Raw genomic sequence first — 18,953 nt, 5'->3', positions numbered from 1 at the left:
TTTGGGCCCCAGTGGAATGGGTGACCGCCCCCTCCCCCCACACTGGTGACGACAGATCTCTCCTCAGTCTACTGACTCGAATGCTAGTCTCTTCTGGACACACCCTCCTTGACACACCCAGAAATAATGTTTTACCAGCTCTCTGGGCATCACTTAGCCCATCGACTCGACACACAAAATTAACCATCACATATATGGATGCAGAATATATAAGGAATCCTCAAAACCGAAGACTAAGAGAACAAACAACTCAATAATGAAATGGACCAAATGTTTGAGCCGATGCTTTACCAAAGAAGATACAGGGATGGCAAAAAAAAGGTACACAATTACATAATTAAGAGGCTGATCATTAGTCATTAGAGAGGTGCAAATCCATAAGGAGGGACCACTGCGTGCCCCTTGGAATGGCTGTAATCACCAAGACTGACCTTACCAAAGGGTGGCAAGGATGTGGAGCAGGTAGAACTCTCTCAGCTGCTGGTGGGAATGTGAAATGGCACAACCCCTTTGGAAAACAATTCAGCGGTTTCCTAAAAAGTCCGACACAGACTCACCATACAACCTCGTCGTCACGCTGGTAAAAAGAAAGCATACGGAGATTGACGTGTGAATGTTCATAGCAGCTCTGTTCCGTCCCCAAACTAGAATCAACCCACATGTCCGTCCACAAGTGACCAAAGTTCAAGCGTGATATATCTGTACAAGAGAATAGTACTCAGCAACACAAAGGAATGAACGATCAGTATACATAAACAACATGGACCGAATCGCAAGATGATATTCTGGCTGAAAGAAGCCAGGCAAAAAAAGAATATATACCGTGTGATTCCATTTGTTTAAAACTCCAGAAAAAGCACACTAATTCCTAGCGAGACAAAGTGTATCGGTGGATGCCTGGGAAATGGAGTAGGAGGGAGAGGTCACAAAGAGATTAATAAGGAGCATCTTGGAGGTCCTGTAAAAGCGTGAGAAGGAAGAAAGGAAAAAAGTGAAATGACTCCAAGGAAGGTTTACATAAATTGCTCAGACTGTGACCTTCAACCTCGACCCTTCATTCTCAAGAATGTAGAAAGTTGGGAAAGGGGCTGCTTCTTTGGGATCGGGGAAAGGGGTACTCCTAATATAGTGGCTTCCCCCACACCTTATTTAGACAGTTCTTAGATGCCTGGCATTTTCCCTCTTTTTAAATAATATCTGCCTGGATTTTGATGGGCTCAACAGGTGTTTTCTAAGCCCTCATAGCCTTAGAACCACCAAGTGAATCCGGATAAATCTTATTTATGACTCGTAAGCACCTGTGAACTTATCTACTGCCTGTTCCCCACCCTCCCGAAGAAAGTCTGCTTGCTCGATATTCGGGAATCTCTAATGCTGTGTCCTAGAACTGTTGGGGAGTTGGAGGTGGCCCCACAGTCCTGACAACTCAAAACCAAACCTTTTCTGATCATGTCCTTAGTCTGCTAAGAAGTTTTATAAATATTAAATAAACCAAGTTCAGCCCCTTGGGTTTTGGAGGGAAATAGTCCTTCCAGGGTAGGAAAAAAAAAAATCAGTCCATTGCCAAGTCTTTTTAGACAAAAGCATTTTCCCCCTAATGATCCAAGAACTGGCGATTATGGAAGGAGAGATGAGTTCCACGGGATGCATCTGGGAACTAAAACAAGCAGCTCTAAAACGAGAGCGTGGGAGGGGGTGTCCTGTAAGGCTCCACGCCGGTTCCCGCTTCTGTCCCTCTCGCCACGAGGGCTGGCCCACCCACACTTTGGTTCTGCCTTTACCAATGGTTTTGCAGGGTGACGCGGACTGACATCATCACACTTTGTGAGTGAAATGAAGTCACTATGCTTTCATAAAAAGCCACGTATTTCAAACTCCTGTGCTTAACACACAGCCTGGATGCCGGCTTTGGGACCTGGGTCCCGGGAGGGTGTGCTGCTCACTCATGCGGGGCTGGCGGACAGTGGCCTGAGGGCGTGAGTGCGGCAGCCTCTCTGTGCAGAAGCACCACCTGAATGAAAGCAGCAGGTGATGCCCCCTGCCCTGTACCTCCTCACCGACCCCCACATGTGTGTGGATGAAGCCAGAACTCAGTTCAGATCATTTCCTCACCGCCCTAAGTGCAGCCCCGTGTCGGGTGCTTTCGTGGATGTCCTCTCCCTAATTCTCAAATCCACAAACGTCTTGACAAGTGAAGCTTTAAAGGGCTTGCTTTTTTAAAAAAAAAAAAAAAATTTATAGGTTTTTAAATTTATTTTGGAGAGAGAAACAGCGCAAGTGGGGGAGGGGCAGAGAGAGAGGGAGACACAGAATCCAGAGCAGGCTGCAGGCTCCGAGCTGTCAGCACAGAGCCCGACGCGGGGCTCGAACTCATGAACCGTGAGATCATGACCTGAGCGGAAGTCGGAAGCTTAACCCACTGAGCCGCCCAGGCGCCCCAGGGGCTTGCTTTTAATAGAGAATGGAGCAGGCCACATAGGGAGAGCAGCGGCATAGAGAATGCTCCCCACACACCTCCGTTTCACCCCAAGTTGGGGGTGAGGGGGGTCTTCAAGATAGAAGAGTTTGCCGCCCTGCTCCACGCAGATACTGACTTTCTTCCTTCTGTTCGTCTGGGGAGTCTCAGGCTTCGGGATAGAGAGAGTTGCAAACACTGTCGATACAGCTCCCCCAGTGGCCCACCCTCACTCCCCTAGATTCTGCTCAGGTGTCCCCTCGTCCGCAAGGCCCTCCCTGACTGGCCCCATACCCGTTAGTGACCACCCAGCTCTCCCCGTCCCCAGCCCATTTGCTAATTCTCGGTAACACACGGCCCCACCTGGCATGCTACATACTCACTCACTTGTCTGTCTAATGCACCTCTCCTGTCTCTAGAAGCTGAGTGCTGTGAGAACCAGTACCTGAAACTCTGCCCACTCAGTGCATCTTCGCTCGATGAGTGAATGATTCTGAATAGGCAGCCTGAGGGACCCTGTGCTGCCTTTGGGACCTACCACTGTTGGTTCTGGTGTGATACTTCCTGGGAGGCGACACTCAGCAAAGCTTCTGATGTGTCCACCCTTCCCTTTCCGACACCAGGCGAATACAACACACACAACGGACCTTCCACGCCGGCAAAGGAGGGAGACGCGGACAGGCCGCACCGGGCCTCCGACGGGAAGCTCCGAGGCCGGTCGAAGCGGAGCAGCGACCCCTCCCCAGCGGGGGACAGTGAGATCGAGGTAACTCCAGACTGCCTGTTTGACTTGATGGATGTAATCTCCAGCCGTGGCCGGAACGAGAGGCTGGGGGGCAGAGTTGTGTCCACGCACACAGAGGGGGCTCTGAGTTCACAAAGCTCAGTAACAGAACAGGACCCTTGAGGGGAAAGGAGAGAATTGCGGGGGCCGTCAGGAAGCGCCGTGGACTGTCCAGGCTAGGAAAGGTCACCCTGGGGATAGTAAACAACCTGGGTAGACAGCCGCAGAATCACCTGGAGGCCTGTGAAAACCCAGATTTCGGGGTCCCACCCGCAATTTCCCAATTTAGTAGATTGGGGGCGGGGCCTGAGAACTGGCATTTCCAGGGCATTCCCAAATGATGCTGATGCTACAGGTTGGGGAGCACACTCTGAAAGGCCCTGGTAAAGACACCAGTGGGCAGAGAACCTTCCCAGCTGGGTCAGAGAGTTCTTAGCCTACTACGTATTACTGTCAGCTGGTGTGCTCTTTAAAATACAGGTGCCCTGGCCCCATCCCAGACTAATTAAATGTACATTGCAAGAGAGTTCTAGAAGTTCCCCTCGTGGCTCTGCTATGGCTTGAGGATTTACCTATCAGGAGACAGGAGGCTGGCTCAGCTTGCATCATTTCCACGATTCTGAGTTTCATAGAAGGTTCTTCGAACCGTCATTCTCAAGCTGCATCCCAGATCAATTAAATCCAATTCCCAGAGGGAGGGACCCAGGCATCGATATTTTAAAGCTCCCCAGGTTATTTCCAGAGTGCAGCCCCAGCTGGTCTAAGGGATGTGCCAGTCTTTACTGTAACAAAGCCAAGCGTAGGATCGATCACTGGTCACCCACTGGCATTTTCGCAAACAAAAAAGAACAGCATACATGAGAGAAGGGAAAGGGTACTAGTGGGGACAGAGGAAAAACAGATGCCCAAAAAACAGATGGAAGCAACTGATAGATATCTAGGGAGAAAAAAAAAAAAAAAAAACGGGCAGGTTCGTTAGTTTGTACTTTGCAAAAGGCAGAAATAATAGGAGGGCCGATCTATTGGCTTGAGTGTGCCATGGGTATATGGGTAGTATTGGCAGAGTCTGGGTCCGGGCCAAGAAATTGAAATGTAGCGTCATCCCATCTCTGTTCATAGTCCTGTACAATTTATGCAGCAGCCACAAGGCTCAGCCCACAAACTCAGATGTGCTGAGAAATACAATTTTCATCATCTCCTTAAAGTCATTGTGATTTTGACTCTGAGTCCCCATGCCATCAGGACGGTAAGAAATGCAGTGTCATTGGGGGGGGGGGGGGGCTTCTACCTGGAATTGTATGAGAATCTCAGGGCTCAGGTGGTCTCAGAACAGAGTAAGAACCTGTAACGGCCAGGATTCGAGGTGATGGCTGCTTCCTTCCTCGTTGTCAGTACCTGCCGTGGCCCGTGAGAGCCCAGCCCTTCTCTGGCATGTCCGTGCCATACATTGGGCGTTGAAATCCTCGTCGAGGACCAGAACCTTGGAGCACGAGATACAATCCTTCGGTTGCAAGCAACAGAAACCAGTTCTGGAGTTCTGGTTACTTAAGCAAATGCGAATTTACCGGGAGGGCACAACAACATGGAGGGGGGAAGTGATAAAACCAAGGTTGGAAACAGCTGTAACAAAGACCAAGGAATCTAGGGAACCTTCCGGGTGCCGGCCCCTGCTGGAGAGTAAACCGCGTGCGGTTCTAACGCCAGTTCACTCAATGTCTGATTCCAAGGAGACAGCCTCCACTGGCCTGACTCGGGTCTTGGGCTCACCCTTGATGGACAGCCCCACCAAGACAACAGAAAAGAAAACCAGGGTGCTCTTATCAGACAGGGACGGATGCTGGGGGCCCAAGCACAAATGGCCGCCACCAGGGGATTTGAGATGTAGCCAGCGTTCGCTGGTAGGGCCTGTTTATGGCCAGCGTCTGTTCCGGCTGTCCCAGAAGGTGCTGCGTATTTTGAATACCACTCTCGTCTCCTCCCCTTGGTCAGCAGCCTGAGGTATTCCAGAACTTGACCCCCTGCGGACCTGCCACAGAGCAAGCGTTCCCACTGCTCATGGGAGCACTCTTAGGCCAAGGGATTTGTTCTTGCTTTTCCTCTAATTCTTAGAGCCCTCTCCTTCCAACACCGAGGAGACTTTACAGCATCCCCTCAGCAGGACTTGGGCCTTTGCAAAAGACTAGAAGAGAATTTGTGTGCCTCCGCTCGTCCTTCGGTTTCCTGCCTCCCATTTTCCCGAGGGTTTCCTACAGCTTCAAGTTGCGGGATCTGTGGAAATCACAGGGTGGCACACACACGAATGTCTTGTTGTTGTTGTTGTTGTTGTTGTTGTTGTTGTTTCTACTATTCGGTCACTTAACACAACTTCTGCTCTTGGTGGGGGTGGAGAGACATTTTCCACTGAACTGAGAAGGCAGTGGGGGTGGCATGGAAGTCAGGGATTACGGGGCGACGTTATTCTGGAAACAGCTGCTTCTCGATTCCAGAGGAAAGTACCACTGGGCAAGAGCCGTTGAAAAGGTGTGAGCTGTGTTTCACTTCTGTGCTTAATGTCAGCATGGAGGGTTAGCACCACATCGCACCTCCTAAGGCTTTGGCAGTTTTGCTAATGACTGAAGCCCACGAGAGAGAAACGATGTGGGAGAAGTGGAAAGGAGGGAAATTCTGAGCGTATATTAGTTAAACTCCATCGACCGCAGGTGCCAGAACCCCACGTGAGCTAGCTTAAGTGGAAAAGCAGAATTTATTTTAGGGATACAGAGATTCTCTACCCCAAGGTGGGAAGAGCGGAGCGTCAGCAGGATGCTGGAACCAGAAGGAAAACAGGGCAAGGAAGAGCGTGTGCGCCTTCTCTCCGCACGCACTACAGTGCAGGTGCCCGGATGCCCAACCGTAGTGTCTTCAGCCCGCACAGGCGCTGGTTCCTGGGCTCTGCCCTCCTCCAGCCTCCCTCTGTTTCCGTCTGAAACCAGGTCCTGGCAAAGTGTGGGGTGGTCTTTCCATCTCTCACCCCTCTCTGCCGCGCTCGCTGCAGACTGGCCCTCCCTGCCCTTCAGATGGTGCGGCCTCCAACAGCCACTCAAAGATGGTGAATGTCTTTCTGGGTTCTGATTTCAAGTTTCCAAGGAAAAGCCCCTGGCCCAGTTGGGATTGGGGCTCTCTCTGGCCCAAACCATGATGGGCTAGGGGGGAGGGTCACTGCAAAACAGCCACCCGGAACTTACCCACCAAGGATCTAAGGCAGGGGAACAGAGTGGTAGGGAGGGGGGCAGACTTTCTTCTTCAGAGGCTATGTTGTAGATAAATGAATGGGGTCTGCATTCAGTTTGAAAATACTCACTGATTTTTTTTTTTAATTCCCTTACCAAAATCTCTCGCTTTAACTGATCCGACTAAGTTCATTTATTTTTTTTAAGTTCATTTATTTATTTTTGAGAGAGAGAGAGCTTGCATAAGCAAGGGAGGGGCACAGAGAGAGAGGAAGACACAGAATCTGAAAACAAGCTCCAGGCTCTGAGCTGTCAGCACAGAGCCTGACGTGGGGGTCGAGCTCACTAACCATGAGATCATGACCTGAGCCAAAGTCAGACGTTTAACTAACCACCCACAGTGGCTCCCGATCCAATTGAGTTCAGATAAATTAGGACTTAGCCATTGAAACCCAGAAGCCCTCCTTAAAAACAATAGTTTTCAAATCTCTTTTTTTCTACCATGACCCGTAATAAGAACTATACTTAATACAGTGACATACACACACATAAATGTAACTAGGCCAAAAAACTCACAAAATCACACTCAGATCTGCCAAGTGCCTTGAAAACCCTTGCACTAACTGACCTTTTCCTCCTAGAGACCGCCCTTCTGTTAAAGGCATGGCAAATGCCCATGTTTAAATTAAGTACAGCCGTTCAGGGGCACCTGGGTGGCTCAGTTGGTTGGGCGGCCGACTTCGGCTCAGGTCATGATCTCACGGTCCGTGAGTTCGAGCCCCGCGTCGGGCTCTGTGCTGACCGCTCAGAGCCTGGAGCCTGTTTCAGATTCTGTGTCTCCCTCTCTCTCTGACCCTCCCCCGTTCATGCTCTGTCTCTCTCTGTCTCAAAAATAAATAAACGTTAAAAAAAATTTTTTTTAAGTATAGCCGTTCACCTCCAGAAAGGTTTCAAGGGTGCCCCATTCAAGATGACAGACTGAGTAGGTGCATCGGGCCCCCTGCTACCAACACCAGCTACACACGCAGTCAGTCAGGCCCTTTGCCCTTAAAGACCGTGATCACCGGAAAAATGCCGGAAAGCAACAGTGTGAAAGATAAGGGCCAGAATAAGTTAATAGGATACATGACAGGTAATTTAAAAAACAGAAAAGAACTTTGGAAAACTCTCAGCAGTTTTCTTATAAAGATCCAGGGAGCTCTTGCGTCTATAAAATAAGCAGTGGGGGCTGTTCGGAAGGAAATACTCAGAGACAAAGAGTCATCGGAAATTTTTAAATGACAGAATCAGAAGTTTAATAGAAGGGTTGGAAGAAAACGTTTAAGAAATCTCCCAGAACACAGATCAAAAAGACAAAATTCTAGAAAATATTTTTTCTTAAAGTACAAGCAGTATCAATCAAAAAAGTCTAATTTGACTGTCTTCATGTAAAGAAATAAGATCAAAAATGCTTAGGTGCTGAGCAGTATGAATGAAGAAAGACCATACATAGGTTTATCCTCACGGAACTTGAGGACTGCATGTATAAAGAAAAGATCTTAAAATATCCCAGAGAAAGGGCCCAAATGTCCATCACTGATGAATGGATAAAGAAGATGTGGTTTATATATACAATGGCATACTACTTGGCAATGAGAAAGAATGAAATCCTGCCATTTTTAACAGCGTGGATGGTACCGGAAGGTATTATTGCAGAGTGAAATAAGTCAGTCAGAAAGACAGATGTCATGTTTTCATTCATACGTGGAACTTGAGAAACTTAGCAGAAGACCATGGGGGAAGTGAATGGGAAAAAATTAGTTACAAACAGAGAGGGAGGGAGGCGAACCATAAGAGGCTTTTAAATACAGAGAACAAACTGAGGGCTGATGGTACAGGAGCAGGGGAGAGGGGAAAATGGGTGAGGGGCATTGAGGAGGGCACTCGTTGGGACGAGCACTGGGTGTTGTATGTAAGCGATGAATCACGGGAATCTACCCCCAAAACCAAGAGCACGCTGTCCACACTGTGTGTTAGCCAACTTGACAATAAATGATACTAAAAATAAATAAATACAATAAAAGATGGACGAGGAAAAAAAATGAAAATAAAATATCCACAAGAGTGAAAAAGCAAAACCTACGAAGGACGAAAGATTCATGAAACATTACACTCCCCGTCGGTCACACGGGACATTATGAGATAATGGAGGAATTCTTTCAAACATCCAGAGGACTTTATTTTCCAGTTGGAATTCTGTACCCACAGGTACCATAGAGCAAAATGAAGATAGATCAGAAAGGTAGGAATTCAGCACGGTTGCTTTCCAGACACCCTTTCAGAAGAAGCAGCTTCAGGATCTACTCAAGCAAAACAAGGAAGAAAACCAAGAGAGACCTGGGTTCCAGGAAACAGTCGATCTCGTCTGGAAATGCAGTATCAGGAAGTCTCAGGATGCTACCTATGCAGCAAGCCTGAAGATGACCCAGGCCACATTGGAGCATTCTGTCACTGAGGATGAACCTCTTTGCTACAGCGGGTGTGGCCGAATTTGAGACTCTAACGAAAGCACATCATTGGAGACAGAAATTAAAGCAGTTCATAAACTCCTGCAAAAACAAAAAGTTATTCCAGACAGGCACGGTTCCTCTGTAGAACAAACTGGGATATGGCATGGTTTTTAATCGGGAAGGAGCACAGGGAAGGACATGACCTTAGTGGTAGAAACAGTCTCCTGAAAGTGGCTCTGGGGTTAGGACGTTGGACACACAGAGAAGGAGGTGAATCCCAACATGGTACTTGGTTCTGCAGTGAACAGTGATCAGAGATGTGCATGCCCTTTACTGTTTACCAACCTTGAAAATCAACATAGAAACAGAGCACAGAAGATCAAAGTACCTCTATGAAACCAAGCACACGAATCGGTTTATCCACGGTGGGAGTGCAAAAGTAAGCCTAACGCCGCTAAATGACGGAGAGGGGAGGAAGTGGGGGGAAAGGGCGAGAACACAACAACCGCCTTCCATGTGGGATTTACTGCGTCAGCCCGGGAGAGTGTCCAAAGCGGATGGTCTTAGAAGTCGAGGGGCTCACCTACGTGAAAAGCGTAAAGTCCTGGAGAAATGCGGGAGGTCGCCGTAAGCAAAACCCTCATCTTTCACATTACTAAGTCAAGAGCTGTTGTCTCAAGTCGGCCAGTCAGTAGGTAAAAAGGCATAAGTACGTTACGGAGGTTATCGCCAGAACTGCTAAAAACAGGGGTGTTTAGAAGTAGTCGGGCTTAGGGTGAGCGGGTGAATGTAAAATGGTAGTACTTCATTTTTCCAAATGAGTTATATGATTTTTATTGTTGCTTTTGGACTGAGCTCCTCCACTTTTGAGCTTTTATGTGGAAGGCAGGAACAGGCTTCTTGGTTCTGGCATCTGAGGGTTTGATAGGAGCCCAAAATTGGCCCTCAGAATACACTTTACACGGCTGAAGTTGGATGGGGACCCAGTGACACATCGGTGAGTCACATGTTTTATAACTTAAAGATAATGGTTTTCAAGATTTCTTTCTCCTCCCAGGGAATTGATTTCTGCAGACATTAAGTCAGATGCAAGCAAATCCATTTGTCTTCCTCTTTTTCATCACAGCGTGTGTTCGTGTGGGATTTGGATGAAACGATAATTATTTTTCACTCCTTACTCACCGGGACTTTTGCATCCAGATACGGGAAGGTAAGAATCCATGTTGTGTCTTCTCTCTCTGTTTCTTTTTTTTTTTTTTTTTTTTTTCCCAACATGACAGTCTGTCCAGCTGGTTTGTCCTGGGAATTGTGGGGGCAGTTTATGAGGCGGCTTCTCCAACAAAAGCTACCCCTCTGGGTCAGTCTGGGTTTGAGAGCTCCTATGGAATTTTCCCTCGACATGTGAAAATTTAATTAGCTTCCCCTTCTGTCGTCCCCCATGCCTTTCTTCCAACCCACGAAGCGTTCAGCATCCACTCGATCGGATATAAGCTCTTAGTCTGATACACCGCAGCCAAAAACAGTAATTTTAGCTAAAAAACGAGGCAGAGTGTTTTCCTTGTTCCCTGTTGTTTATCTTAGCGTCTCCGGCAGATGAATGTCATCTTCCTTCCGTGTTTCTGAGACGAGGGGCAGGCGTTTTGTCAGCTCCGGCGTGGACCTTCACGACAGCTTAGCAAATCTGTCACCGACAGATTATGTCGGGGAAGCATCCAGTTAGAACTCTGGGCAGATGCTATGGGCTGATCGGTGGTGAATGGAAGAAACCCTGAAACCACCTTCATAATGCGAAAACGAACCCAGCTGCTAAGACCCAAACCCTGCCGATTCTGTGCATCCGTCCTGCGGGCTTCCCGGCAAACCACATGTGGATGCCGTCTCTCCGGGGAGGCAGGTTGGGGGGGGGGGGCAGGGGGGTGGAGGGACAGGGATTCAGAGAAAAGCTATCATCTCATCTGAGGTGAGCAACCTGCTGGCAGCTGCATCCATGCACGGGTAGGAACCGTGAGACTCACCAGCGCCTGGAAAATATTTCTGTTTCTGTTTAGAGGCCAGAAATATGATTTGACATCACCTCATGGCTTTTCCAGCTGCTCGTGTTTTTTATGGGGCTTATAACAAGCTGGATGTGTAATTAGCAAGATAGATTTATCATCTGCCATTATGTTGTAAAGAATATAAAAATGGTGTTGGTGGTGCAGAAATCTCTTGCCACGTAGGAATGCCGTTAATACGTCTAGCAGGGCCTGCGGGAAATCCGACGTGCGTTCTTGGACAGAGCACAGCTTAGGCAGAGGGTGGCAGAGTCGAGAACTGCCGAAAGGACACCAGACCGGACTGGCAGGCGTTGCAAAAAGCTGAGCCGTCCCGCAGGGGCTATCGTAGTGGGTTACCCACTAGGTCTGGGCGTTTTAGGGTTTTTCCGAACCACCCCGGTAAAGTCACTGCCCCCTGAAAGGCTTGCCTTCACTCGTCTTGCCCTTAGAGACGGCCCCCTGTCAAGCTCTGCGGCTGCGGGTAACAGTCGGGTTCTCGCGGGTTGTGTAGGGCTTTGTCATCATGGGGATGGTTTTTGTGTCTGTGTCTCACCACCGTTCCTGAAACCACGCTGTGGGCGTCCTCGAGACCAGGGCAGAGCCCAGAGCCCATGCCACCTTGTCATCCGTCACTGCCAGCTGCCTCTCTCCAGCCGTACCTCCTCAGCCCAGCCACCTTCACCTCCAGCTGTGGTGCCGGTCCCGTATAGCCGCCTGTAGAGGGACCATCCTACAACACAAACCTGCTCGTGTCACATCCCTCCCAAGGCTGTTTGTGAGCGGGCTCCTGCCCCCCCTCTGCAGCCCTGTTTCCTGCCTCTCATCCTAAAGTGCTTTCTGTCCTCAAACCAGCCACCTACCCTCCCATCTCTGCTGGGGTTCTCCCAGGAAGGGCCGGATGCCGAGTGGAAAAGTGACATGGGAAGGGAAGGCAGCCCATACAAGTTAGCGCTGCAGGTGACCGGGGCTCAGTCCCACCGGGGACCCCTGGGAGACTCTGTAGAACACACCTCCGAGCTGACCCGCCAGGCGTGAGGGTGCTGGGATACTTCTCTGCCACTTCCCTTCCATCATAGCTTAAGGGCTTCCCTAGGGGATTACCTCCCTGCGCTTCCGGCCTGCCCCTGAGAAACCCCTCCAGCAGGGAACCTCGAGACTAACAGTTGAAAGCCTCTGCACCGACAGGAATGGCAACAGCTGAGAGGATGTGGGGAAGGAGCACCCTGGAAGCCTCTGCTATACTCTGGAATGTTCTAGCATGTTGTTTTACTAGCATAACTCTTACTTGTCTTTCAGTTCTCATTTTATTTTTTTTTTTTTAATGTGTATTTATTTTTGAGAGAGAGACAGAGCGTGAGCAGCGGAGGGGTAGAGAGAGAGGGAGACAGAATCTGAAGCAGGCTCCAGGCACAGAGCCCAATGCGGGGCTCGAACTCAGACAGTGAGATCATGACCCGAGCCGAAGTCGGACGCTTAACCGACTGTGCCACCAGGTGCCCTCATTTTATTTTTTTTTAATGTTTGTTTATTTTTGAGACAGAGAGAGAGAGAGAGAGGGTGCAAGCAGGGGAGGGGCAGAGAGAGAAAGGGAGACAGATTCCAAAGCAGGCTCCAGGCTCTGAGCTGTCGGCACAGAGCCCGACGCGGGGCTTGAACTCACAAACTGTGAGATCATGACCTGAGCCGAGGTCTGACGCTTAACCGACTGAGCCACCCAGGCGCCCCAGTTCTCATTTTAAATGTAGCTTCCTTCGAGAGGACTTGGCTAACCTTTATCTAAAGCACAGCTCTCCCCATAACTGTGTTTTTCATCTATAATTATGCACTCACTGTGTGTCTGTCTCCCTTCTAGGCTATATGTACCACGAGGGCAGGGCCCATGAACATTTTTTTACCTACTCAGCCAAACAATGCACGGGCCAGAATTGCTCAATAAATATCTGTTGCGTGATTAAGTCAGGACTATCCTCTAGAAAAGCTACATGATGACAGGCATGGTTTTTTTTTTTTCTTTTTTTGCCTGTTTGGTTCATTGCTTTATCCCCAGCGCATAGAACAGTGCCCCCACTTAGAAGGCATCAAATAAATATTTGTGGAAGGAAGGAAGGAAGGAAAATAGTATCCAAACAAAAAACGCCTAGCTGGTGGCCGCTGACCAAATTCAGCCTGCGGACATTTTTGTTTGGCCCCTAGAGTGCTTGAAAAAATGTGAATTTGTTGCCAACATTTAAAAATCAGGAGATTGCACGGACCCAAACAGTCCAGATTTCCAACTCTTCTTGAAAAATTAGAGAATCTGGCAATCCTGCATTTTCGTGTGGCAGCCATCGATGGGAGCTGAGTAGCGACTGGCCTCTTGGGGGGGGGGGGTACCCTGTGCAGCCCACCCCACAGGCCCCCTTGGCCTGTTTAACCCACTTATGGGACCCTCCTTGGCCCCACTGGCATCTGACTTCAGCGTCTATCCTAGAATTTCAGAACCACAGAAGGTCGGAGTCGGAGGGACCTAGGAGACCAACATGGCCAGTTACTCTCCGTAGTACAGAAGGAGAAACTGAGGCCCAGAGAGAGTGAGAGTCGTTTTTCAGGCTCACTTGTCTGCCTCTGTGCCCCCAGGATGTCCAGGGGAAACAGATGAGAAGCTCTTGGAGCATCCGAGTCCCCTGTGCCATGTTCACTCCTGTTCTAGAACTCACCCCCCCTCCCCCCGCCGCTCTCCCCTGGATGAGGAGTACTTTTTTTTTAATTTGCTAAATCCAGCCACCCCAAGAGGGACCCAAAGTGCCATGGCTTAAACAAGATGGCTGACTTCGTCCAGCCAGCAGTCCAGGTGTAAGCAGTTCAAGCCGGTAAGACTCCTACACAGCACCAGGCACCAAGGCCCTCTTTGTCCTCTGCCTTCCCTAGAAGTTGCCCTCATTGGCAAAATAAAACACAGCTCGCCCCCCGTGCGTACATTCCAGCCGGCGAGAAGGGGGCACAGGAAAAGGAGAATTTACCCCCCTTTATCTTATTTTTCCCCTTCTCTGTTAAGAGCCAGGCTCGGCATGTGCCCATATCACTTCTTTTCACGTTCTGTTGGCTGGAACTTGATCACGTGGCCACATCTAGCTGCAAGGGAATCTGGGAGATGTAGTCTTGTCACATGCGCCATTCAAGTTCAGGGATTCTGTTATTCTGAGAGGGAGAAAGGAAGAGTGGATACAGGAGGAGGGCTAGCGTTTCCTAGCACAGAGCACCATGTAATAAGAGGAAGAACAACGAAAGGGAAAAATGTTGAGGAAAAAGAACCTAGAGGGCAACTGTATCTGTAGCTCCAAAGAGAGATCTGGGCTACAGCAATAAACTTGGAAGTGAGAGAAGTGTAGAGGACCCTAGAGGAACAGAAGTATGAACCACATTTTGCAGACAGAGTAACTAAGGCACAGGGAGGTGATGGAGTCAAGGTATTCATAACAGAAACAAAATACGTAGCCTTGACTTTTGGCCCACGACTCTTTCTCTCTGTGCTTTTCCAGAAGCTACAGCTATGTGGAACTCATTACTAACAGCTGGTAGCAAAGCAGGACTCAATTCGAAGCACTTTGTAGAGCGTGTAAGCTACAAAGGGAATTTATTGGATCGCAATAATTGAAAAACTCAGAGGGACTTGGAATTCAGGTTGGGCTGGATCCAGGAGCACAAGCAGCATTCTCGAGGCTTGGTCTTTCTGCATCCCTCGGCCGACTTCCTCCATACAGCGACTCTCTGTCAGCAATCCCATCCAAAAAAGGAGACCTACTTCCCAAATTCCAGCACAACTCTCAGGCTTGAATCTCATCGGCCTAACCACTGGGGCTCTGATTCGCCAGCCTAGATCAAGCCCCAGCCTAGATCAAGAGCCCACGGCCAGAGAGGGTGGAGGAGCGGGTCAGCTCCATCCCAGCCGAATGGATGGAATGGGAGAGGGACGCTTCCCAAAGGGAGACTGAAGTGCTCTTTCCAGAGAGGGTGAGGACAGGTACAGGCCAAGACACCCTGTACATCCGTGCCAAGGGCCAGCAGCTCCCTGCTTATGGCCATGACACTGAGCACTGTACAGGAAGCAGAAACCATGCCAGTTGTGGTCCCAGCCAAAGGGGTAACTTGCTGTTTACTTAGGGAAATAAGGGCAACAGAGCTCAAATGATTAAGGCCTGACTCAAAACAGAGCGTTTGAATTTTCAGACAGAAACTGGGCTCTCTTCCTGTTCCCAATCAGAGGCATGTGCTGCTCGAGGCTGTCGTCTGTCCACTTCCTTTCCGTCTCTTCATACCCAGTGCTCAGTGCCAGAGCGTCCCTTTGGCAGAGCACCTCCCCCCATCTTGTGGATCCATTAGAAATTCCCTGGAGAGCCGGAGCGGCCCACAGTTGCCGCCTCTCCCCTCACCTCTCCTCCTCCCACCGGGCTCCCCTGAGGCCCCGAACTTTTTTTTCCAGCCCGGATTAGGCAGATGCAAGGTGTTCGGGAGCCTTTCTTTGCCTGTGGCCAGGAAGGGACTCTTAAGGGGGATTAATCAGCGTGGGTCGCCCCGGACTCTTCCTTTTGTGCCTTGCCTTCGAGACAGCTCAGTACCGATGGGAAACTCAACTCCAGGACCAGTTGTGTGTGCTTTTTAATAACAGCTTTCTTGAGATCTAATCCACGTGCTATACCCGTACGTTTCAGTCTGTACAGTTCAGTGGTTTTTAGTATCTCAGAGTCGCACAACCATCAGTAGCGTGTAATTGTGGGACATTTTCATCACCCCAAAGAGAAATCCGTGCTCCTCAGCAGGTACTCCCTATTTCCCCACCTCCCCCCACCCCCGCCCCGTCCCTGGCAACCACTAATCTACTTTTTGTCTCCATAGATTTGTCCCCTCTAAACATCCCTTAGGAAAAAAAAAAAAAATCATAGCGCGTGGTCTTTTGCGGCTGGCTTCTTTGACTTAGCATCATGTTTTCTAGATCCATCCGCGTTACTGCGTGTACCAGTTCTCCATTCCTTTTCGTTGCTGGGTGATTCTCCGTGGCATGGGACGTGCCACTCTTTGTCCGTTCGTGCGTTGGCAGACGGCTGGGCTTGGGGCTGGCATGAATAACGCCACTGTGACCATTTGAGGGTGAGATGTTGCACAGACAGGGGTTTGCAGTTCTCTTAGGTGCGTACCCGGGAATGGTAACTCCAGGTTGAGCATCTTGAGGAACCCATCTTACGGTCCCCTAAGCAGCGTGTAAGGTTCCAATCTCTCCACCTCGTCACCAGCCCTCGTTAGTGTCTTTGTGGTTATGTAGTTTTCCCAGGGGGGGTGTAGTGGGATTTTACGGTGGTTTTGATTGGCATGTCCCTGGTGACTAATGACGTTGACTGATGACTAAGGGTGTTTTCATGTACTTCTTGGCCATTGGTGACATCTTCTTGAGAAAAGTGTCTGTTCAGATCCTTCGCCCGTTTCTTCATCGGTTGATACGACTTTTTATCGTAGACTTCCGAGAGCTCTTTATACATGCTGGGTATATATGTGATTTGCAGTATTTCGCAATGGCAGATATGTGAGTTGAAAATACTTTTTTTTTTCCCCGCTTGGGTTTTTTCCCTTGGTTGATGGTGTTCTTTGAGGTATATGAAGCATTTCAGAGGAGAGGGATTGTAATTAAATTTGAGAAAAGGCAGCCAGAGAAGGAGGCCTCATGGAGAAGCTGAATGTTGAATAGACTTAAAGGAACAGGTAGATATGTGGTAAAAGAGCAGTGGAACGGCAAGTGCAAAGGCCCTGCGGCAGAAGTTTGCCTGGTGGATTTTAGGGACAACCAGGAAGCTAACATGGTTGGAGCAGAGCAAGCAAGGAGGAGGGTAATAACTCACCGGGCTTTTGCTCTAAAGTGGAAGCCATAGAAGCTTGGACCAGAGAGAGGACAGGGTCTGAGTTATATTTCTAAAGAATCCCTCTGGCTGCCCCCCTGGGGAGGGTAGACCACAGGGGAGCAACATAGGAAGCAGGGAGACCAGTGAGCAGGCTACTGCAAGAGTCCAGCTGAAAGATGCCGGCTGTTTGGACCAGAGGGGTAGGGGTGGAGTGAGGGGAGTCTGGATATATGTAGAAGGCAGAACCAACTGCAAATAAAGAATGCAGCACGGCTCCTTCTTCTCCAACGTTGGGCTGTAGAGGTGTCCTCATTTCTGGCCCTGACCTGTCCACCCCCTATTGCCAACTAGCAAATTCCTCTTGAACAAATTCTGGTTTTTTTGCACGGTTTGTCATACGCCGAGCACTCTGCTGTGAACTCTCTTGTTTTAGAAGTTGGGCCTCACGCGCGGGTGTTGAGTTATTCGTGTTCTGTGGGCACACGAAGCCCCTCTCTTGTTTCACGGGGGTACGATGTGTGTTTCCTTTTATTTTTTTTTATCTTTTTTTTTTTTTAACGTTTATTTATTTTTGAGACAGAGAGAGACAGAGCATGAACAGGGGAGGGTCAGAGAGAGAGGGAGACACAGAATCCGAAACAGGCTCCGGGCTCTGAGCGGTCAGCACAGAGCCCGACGCGGGGCTCGAATCCACAGACCGCGAGATCATGACCTGAGCCAAAGTCGGCCGCTTAACCGACTGAGCCACCCAGGCGCCCCGTGTGTTTCCTTTTAGACCCACGTGGATCTTCCTCCTCCCCTCTCCCCATAGTTTACTGTTGTCGAAATACGTACTGCTTGTTTCTGTACATGTAGGGCATGTATGTAACGGCCGTATTTAAATACCCACGCTTCTCACTCGTCTCCCTCTGCTCTGTGGTTTTTTGATCTTCCACGAAGCCGTACATCCAGTCCTAGGGTTCTGACTCCGTGGTTCTCAACTGGAGGTGACTTGGCCGCCAGGCGACATCCGGCACTGCCATAACCAACATCCCGCAGTGCCCAGGATGCCCCCACGCCAGGGACTTGCCTGACCCCAGGCGTCCGTCGTGCCGCGGTTGAGAAACCCTGCAAGTAACCCACGCCCTGAATTCCACGCTTACCTCCTCCCCCTCCCCACGAGGAGGACAGCCAGGCTCCCCCAGCCCCCCACCCGCACGGACAATGCTGTGACAAGCACCCTTGAGGGACTGCTGCGGCTTTTACACGTTCTCTCTGGCGGAATCCCCACCACGAGCCTGTAAGGCATGGTGGCTCCTATTATATTCATTTCTGGAGAAACTGACGCTTTGAGAGGCGGCATGACTGGAGTCGCAGTCACCCAGCTCGGAAGGGACAGGAGCCAGGACGCGGCCCGCTGCTTTTAGCCATGCACCTAAACTGCGTCCCCAGGGGTCCACGTGAATGTTCTCAGGCCACTGACGTGTTCACAGCTTCATCCCCCGGAGCGCCGGAGCACCGGGCGTATCTGCCTGACAAATGTTTGTTGAATAAACAAATAAGTAAATAGCTTGCGGGCAGGGAGTTCTAAGTGCTTATGATTTGCAGTCACTGCAGAAATGAGACTCCAGGGTGCCTGCCCCCTAGGGAACCGAGAGCCGCACACGTGACAAGACGGGGGTTTATCAGCATCTGCCCAGAGCCACGATGATGGGTGGAGTATTGAGCAAGTGGCCCCTCTAGGGCAGGCTTGGGGCCAGGGACATTCTGGCAGGTGGGGGACCTGGGATGGAGCCCAGGGGCCCTTGATGCCTCTGCTGCCTGGGCACAATCCCATCCGGGTTTTCCCTCCACATCATCCCTTTAGAGGGCCGTGTCCCGCTCGGTCTGAAGAGATTCGAGGTTTCAGATGGGCAAGGCACGGCCAAATGTGGCCTAAAGACAGGCGCACTCTGGCCCCCTGGCATGTCTTTAAGTTCTCAACTCATTGCCAGTATTTTGAAATCTGGACAGTTTTCATGAAAATCTGGATGTCTCGCGTGTCAGTTAAGCGCCTGACTTCAACTCGGGTCATGATCTCACAGTCTGTGAGTTTGAGCCCCGCGTCGGGCTCTGTGCTTGTCGGCATGGGGCC

General features: G+C 49.9%; 1 protein-coding gene across 5 annotated transcripts in view; it reads left to right on the top strand.

Annotated features, from left to right (window-relative positions):
* Positions 1-18,953, top strand: part of EYA2 (EYA transcriptional coactivator and phosphatase 2) — a 254,867-nt gene that overhangs the window by 170,418 nt on the left and 65,496 nt on the right. For all 5 annotated transcript variants that reach the window (XM_042980248.1, XM_042980247.1, XM_042980249.1 and 2 more), the window contains 2 exons: positions 3,079-3,221; positions 10,064-10,147. In XM_042980248.1, the coding sequence (XP_042836182.1) occupies positions 3,079-3,221; positions 10,064-10,147 (227 nt within the window). The remainder of the gene's footprint in view (positions 1-3,078; positions 3,222-10,063; positions 10,148-18,953) is intronic.

This window comes from Panthera tigris, chromosome A3, assembly GCF_018350195.1.
Source record: "Panthera tigris isolate Pti1 chromosome A3, P.tigris_Pti1_mat1.1, whole genome shotgun sequence".
Classification (NCBI taxonomy): Eukaryota; Metazoa; Chordata; class Mammalia; order Carnivora; family Felidae; genus Panthera; species Panthera tigris.
Note: the sequence above shows the minus strand (reverse complement) of the source record. Positions and strands in the feature narration are given on the sequence as shown.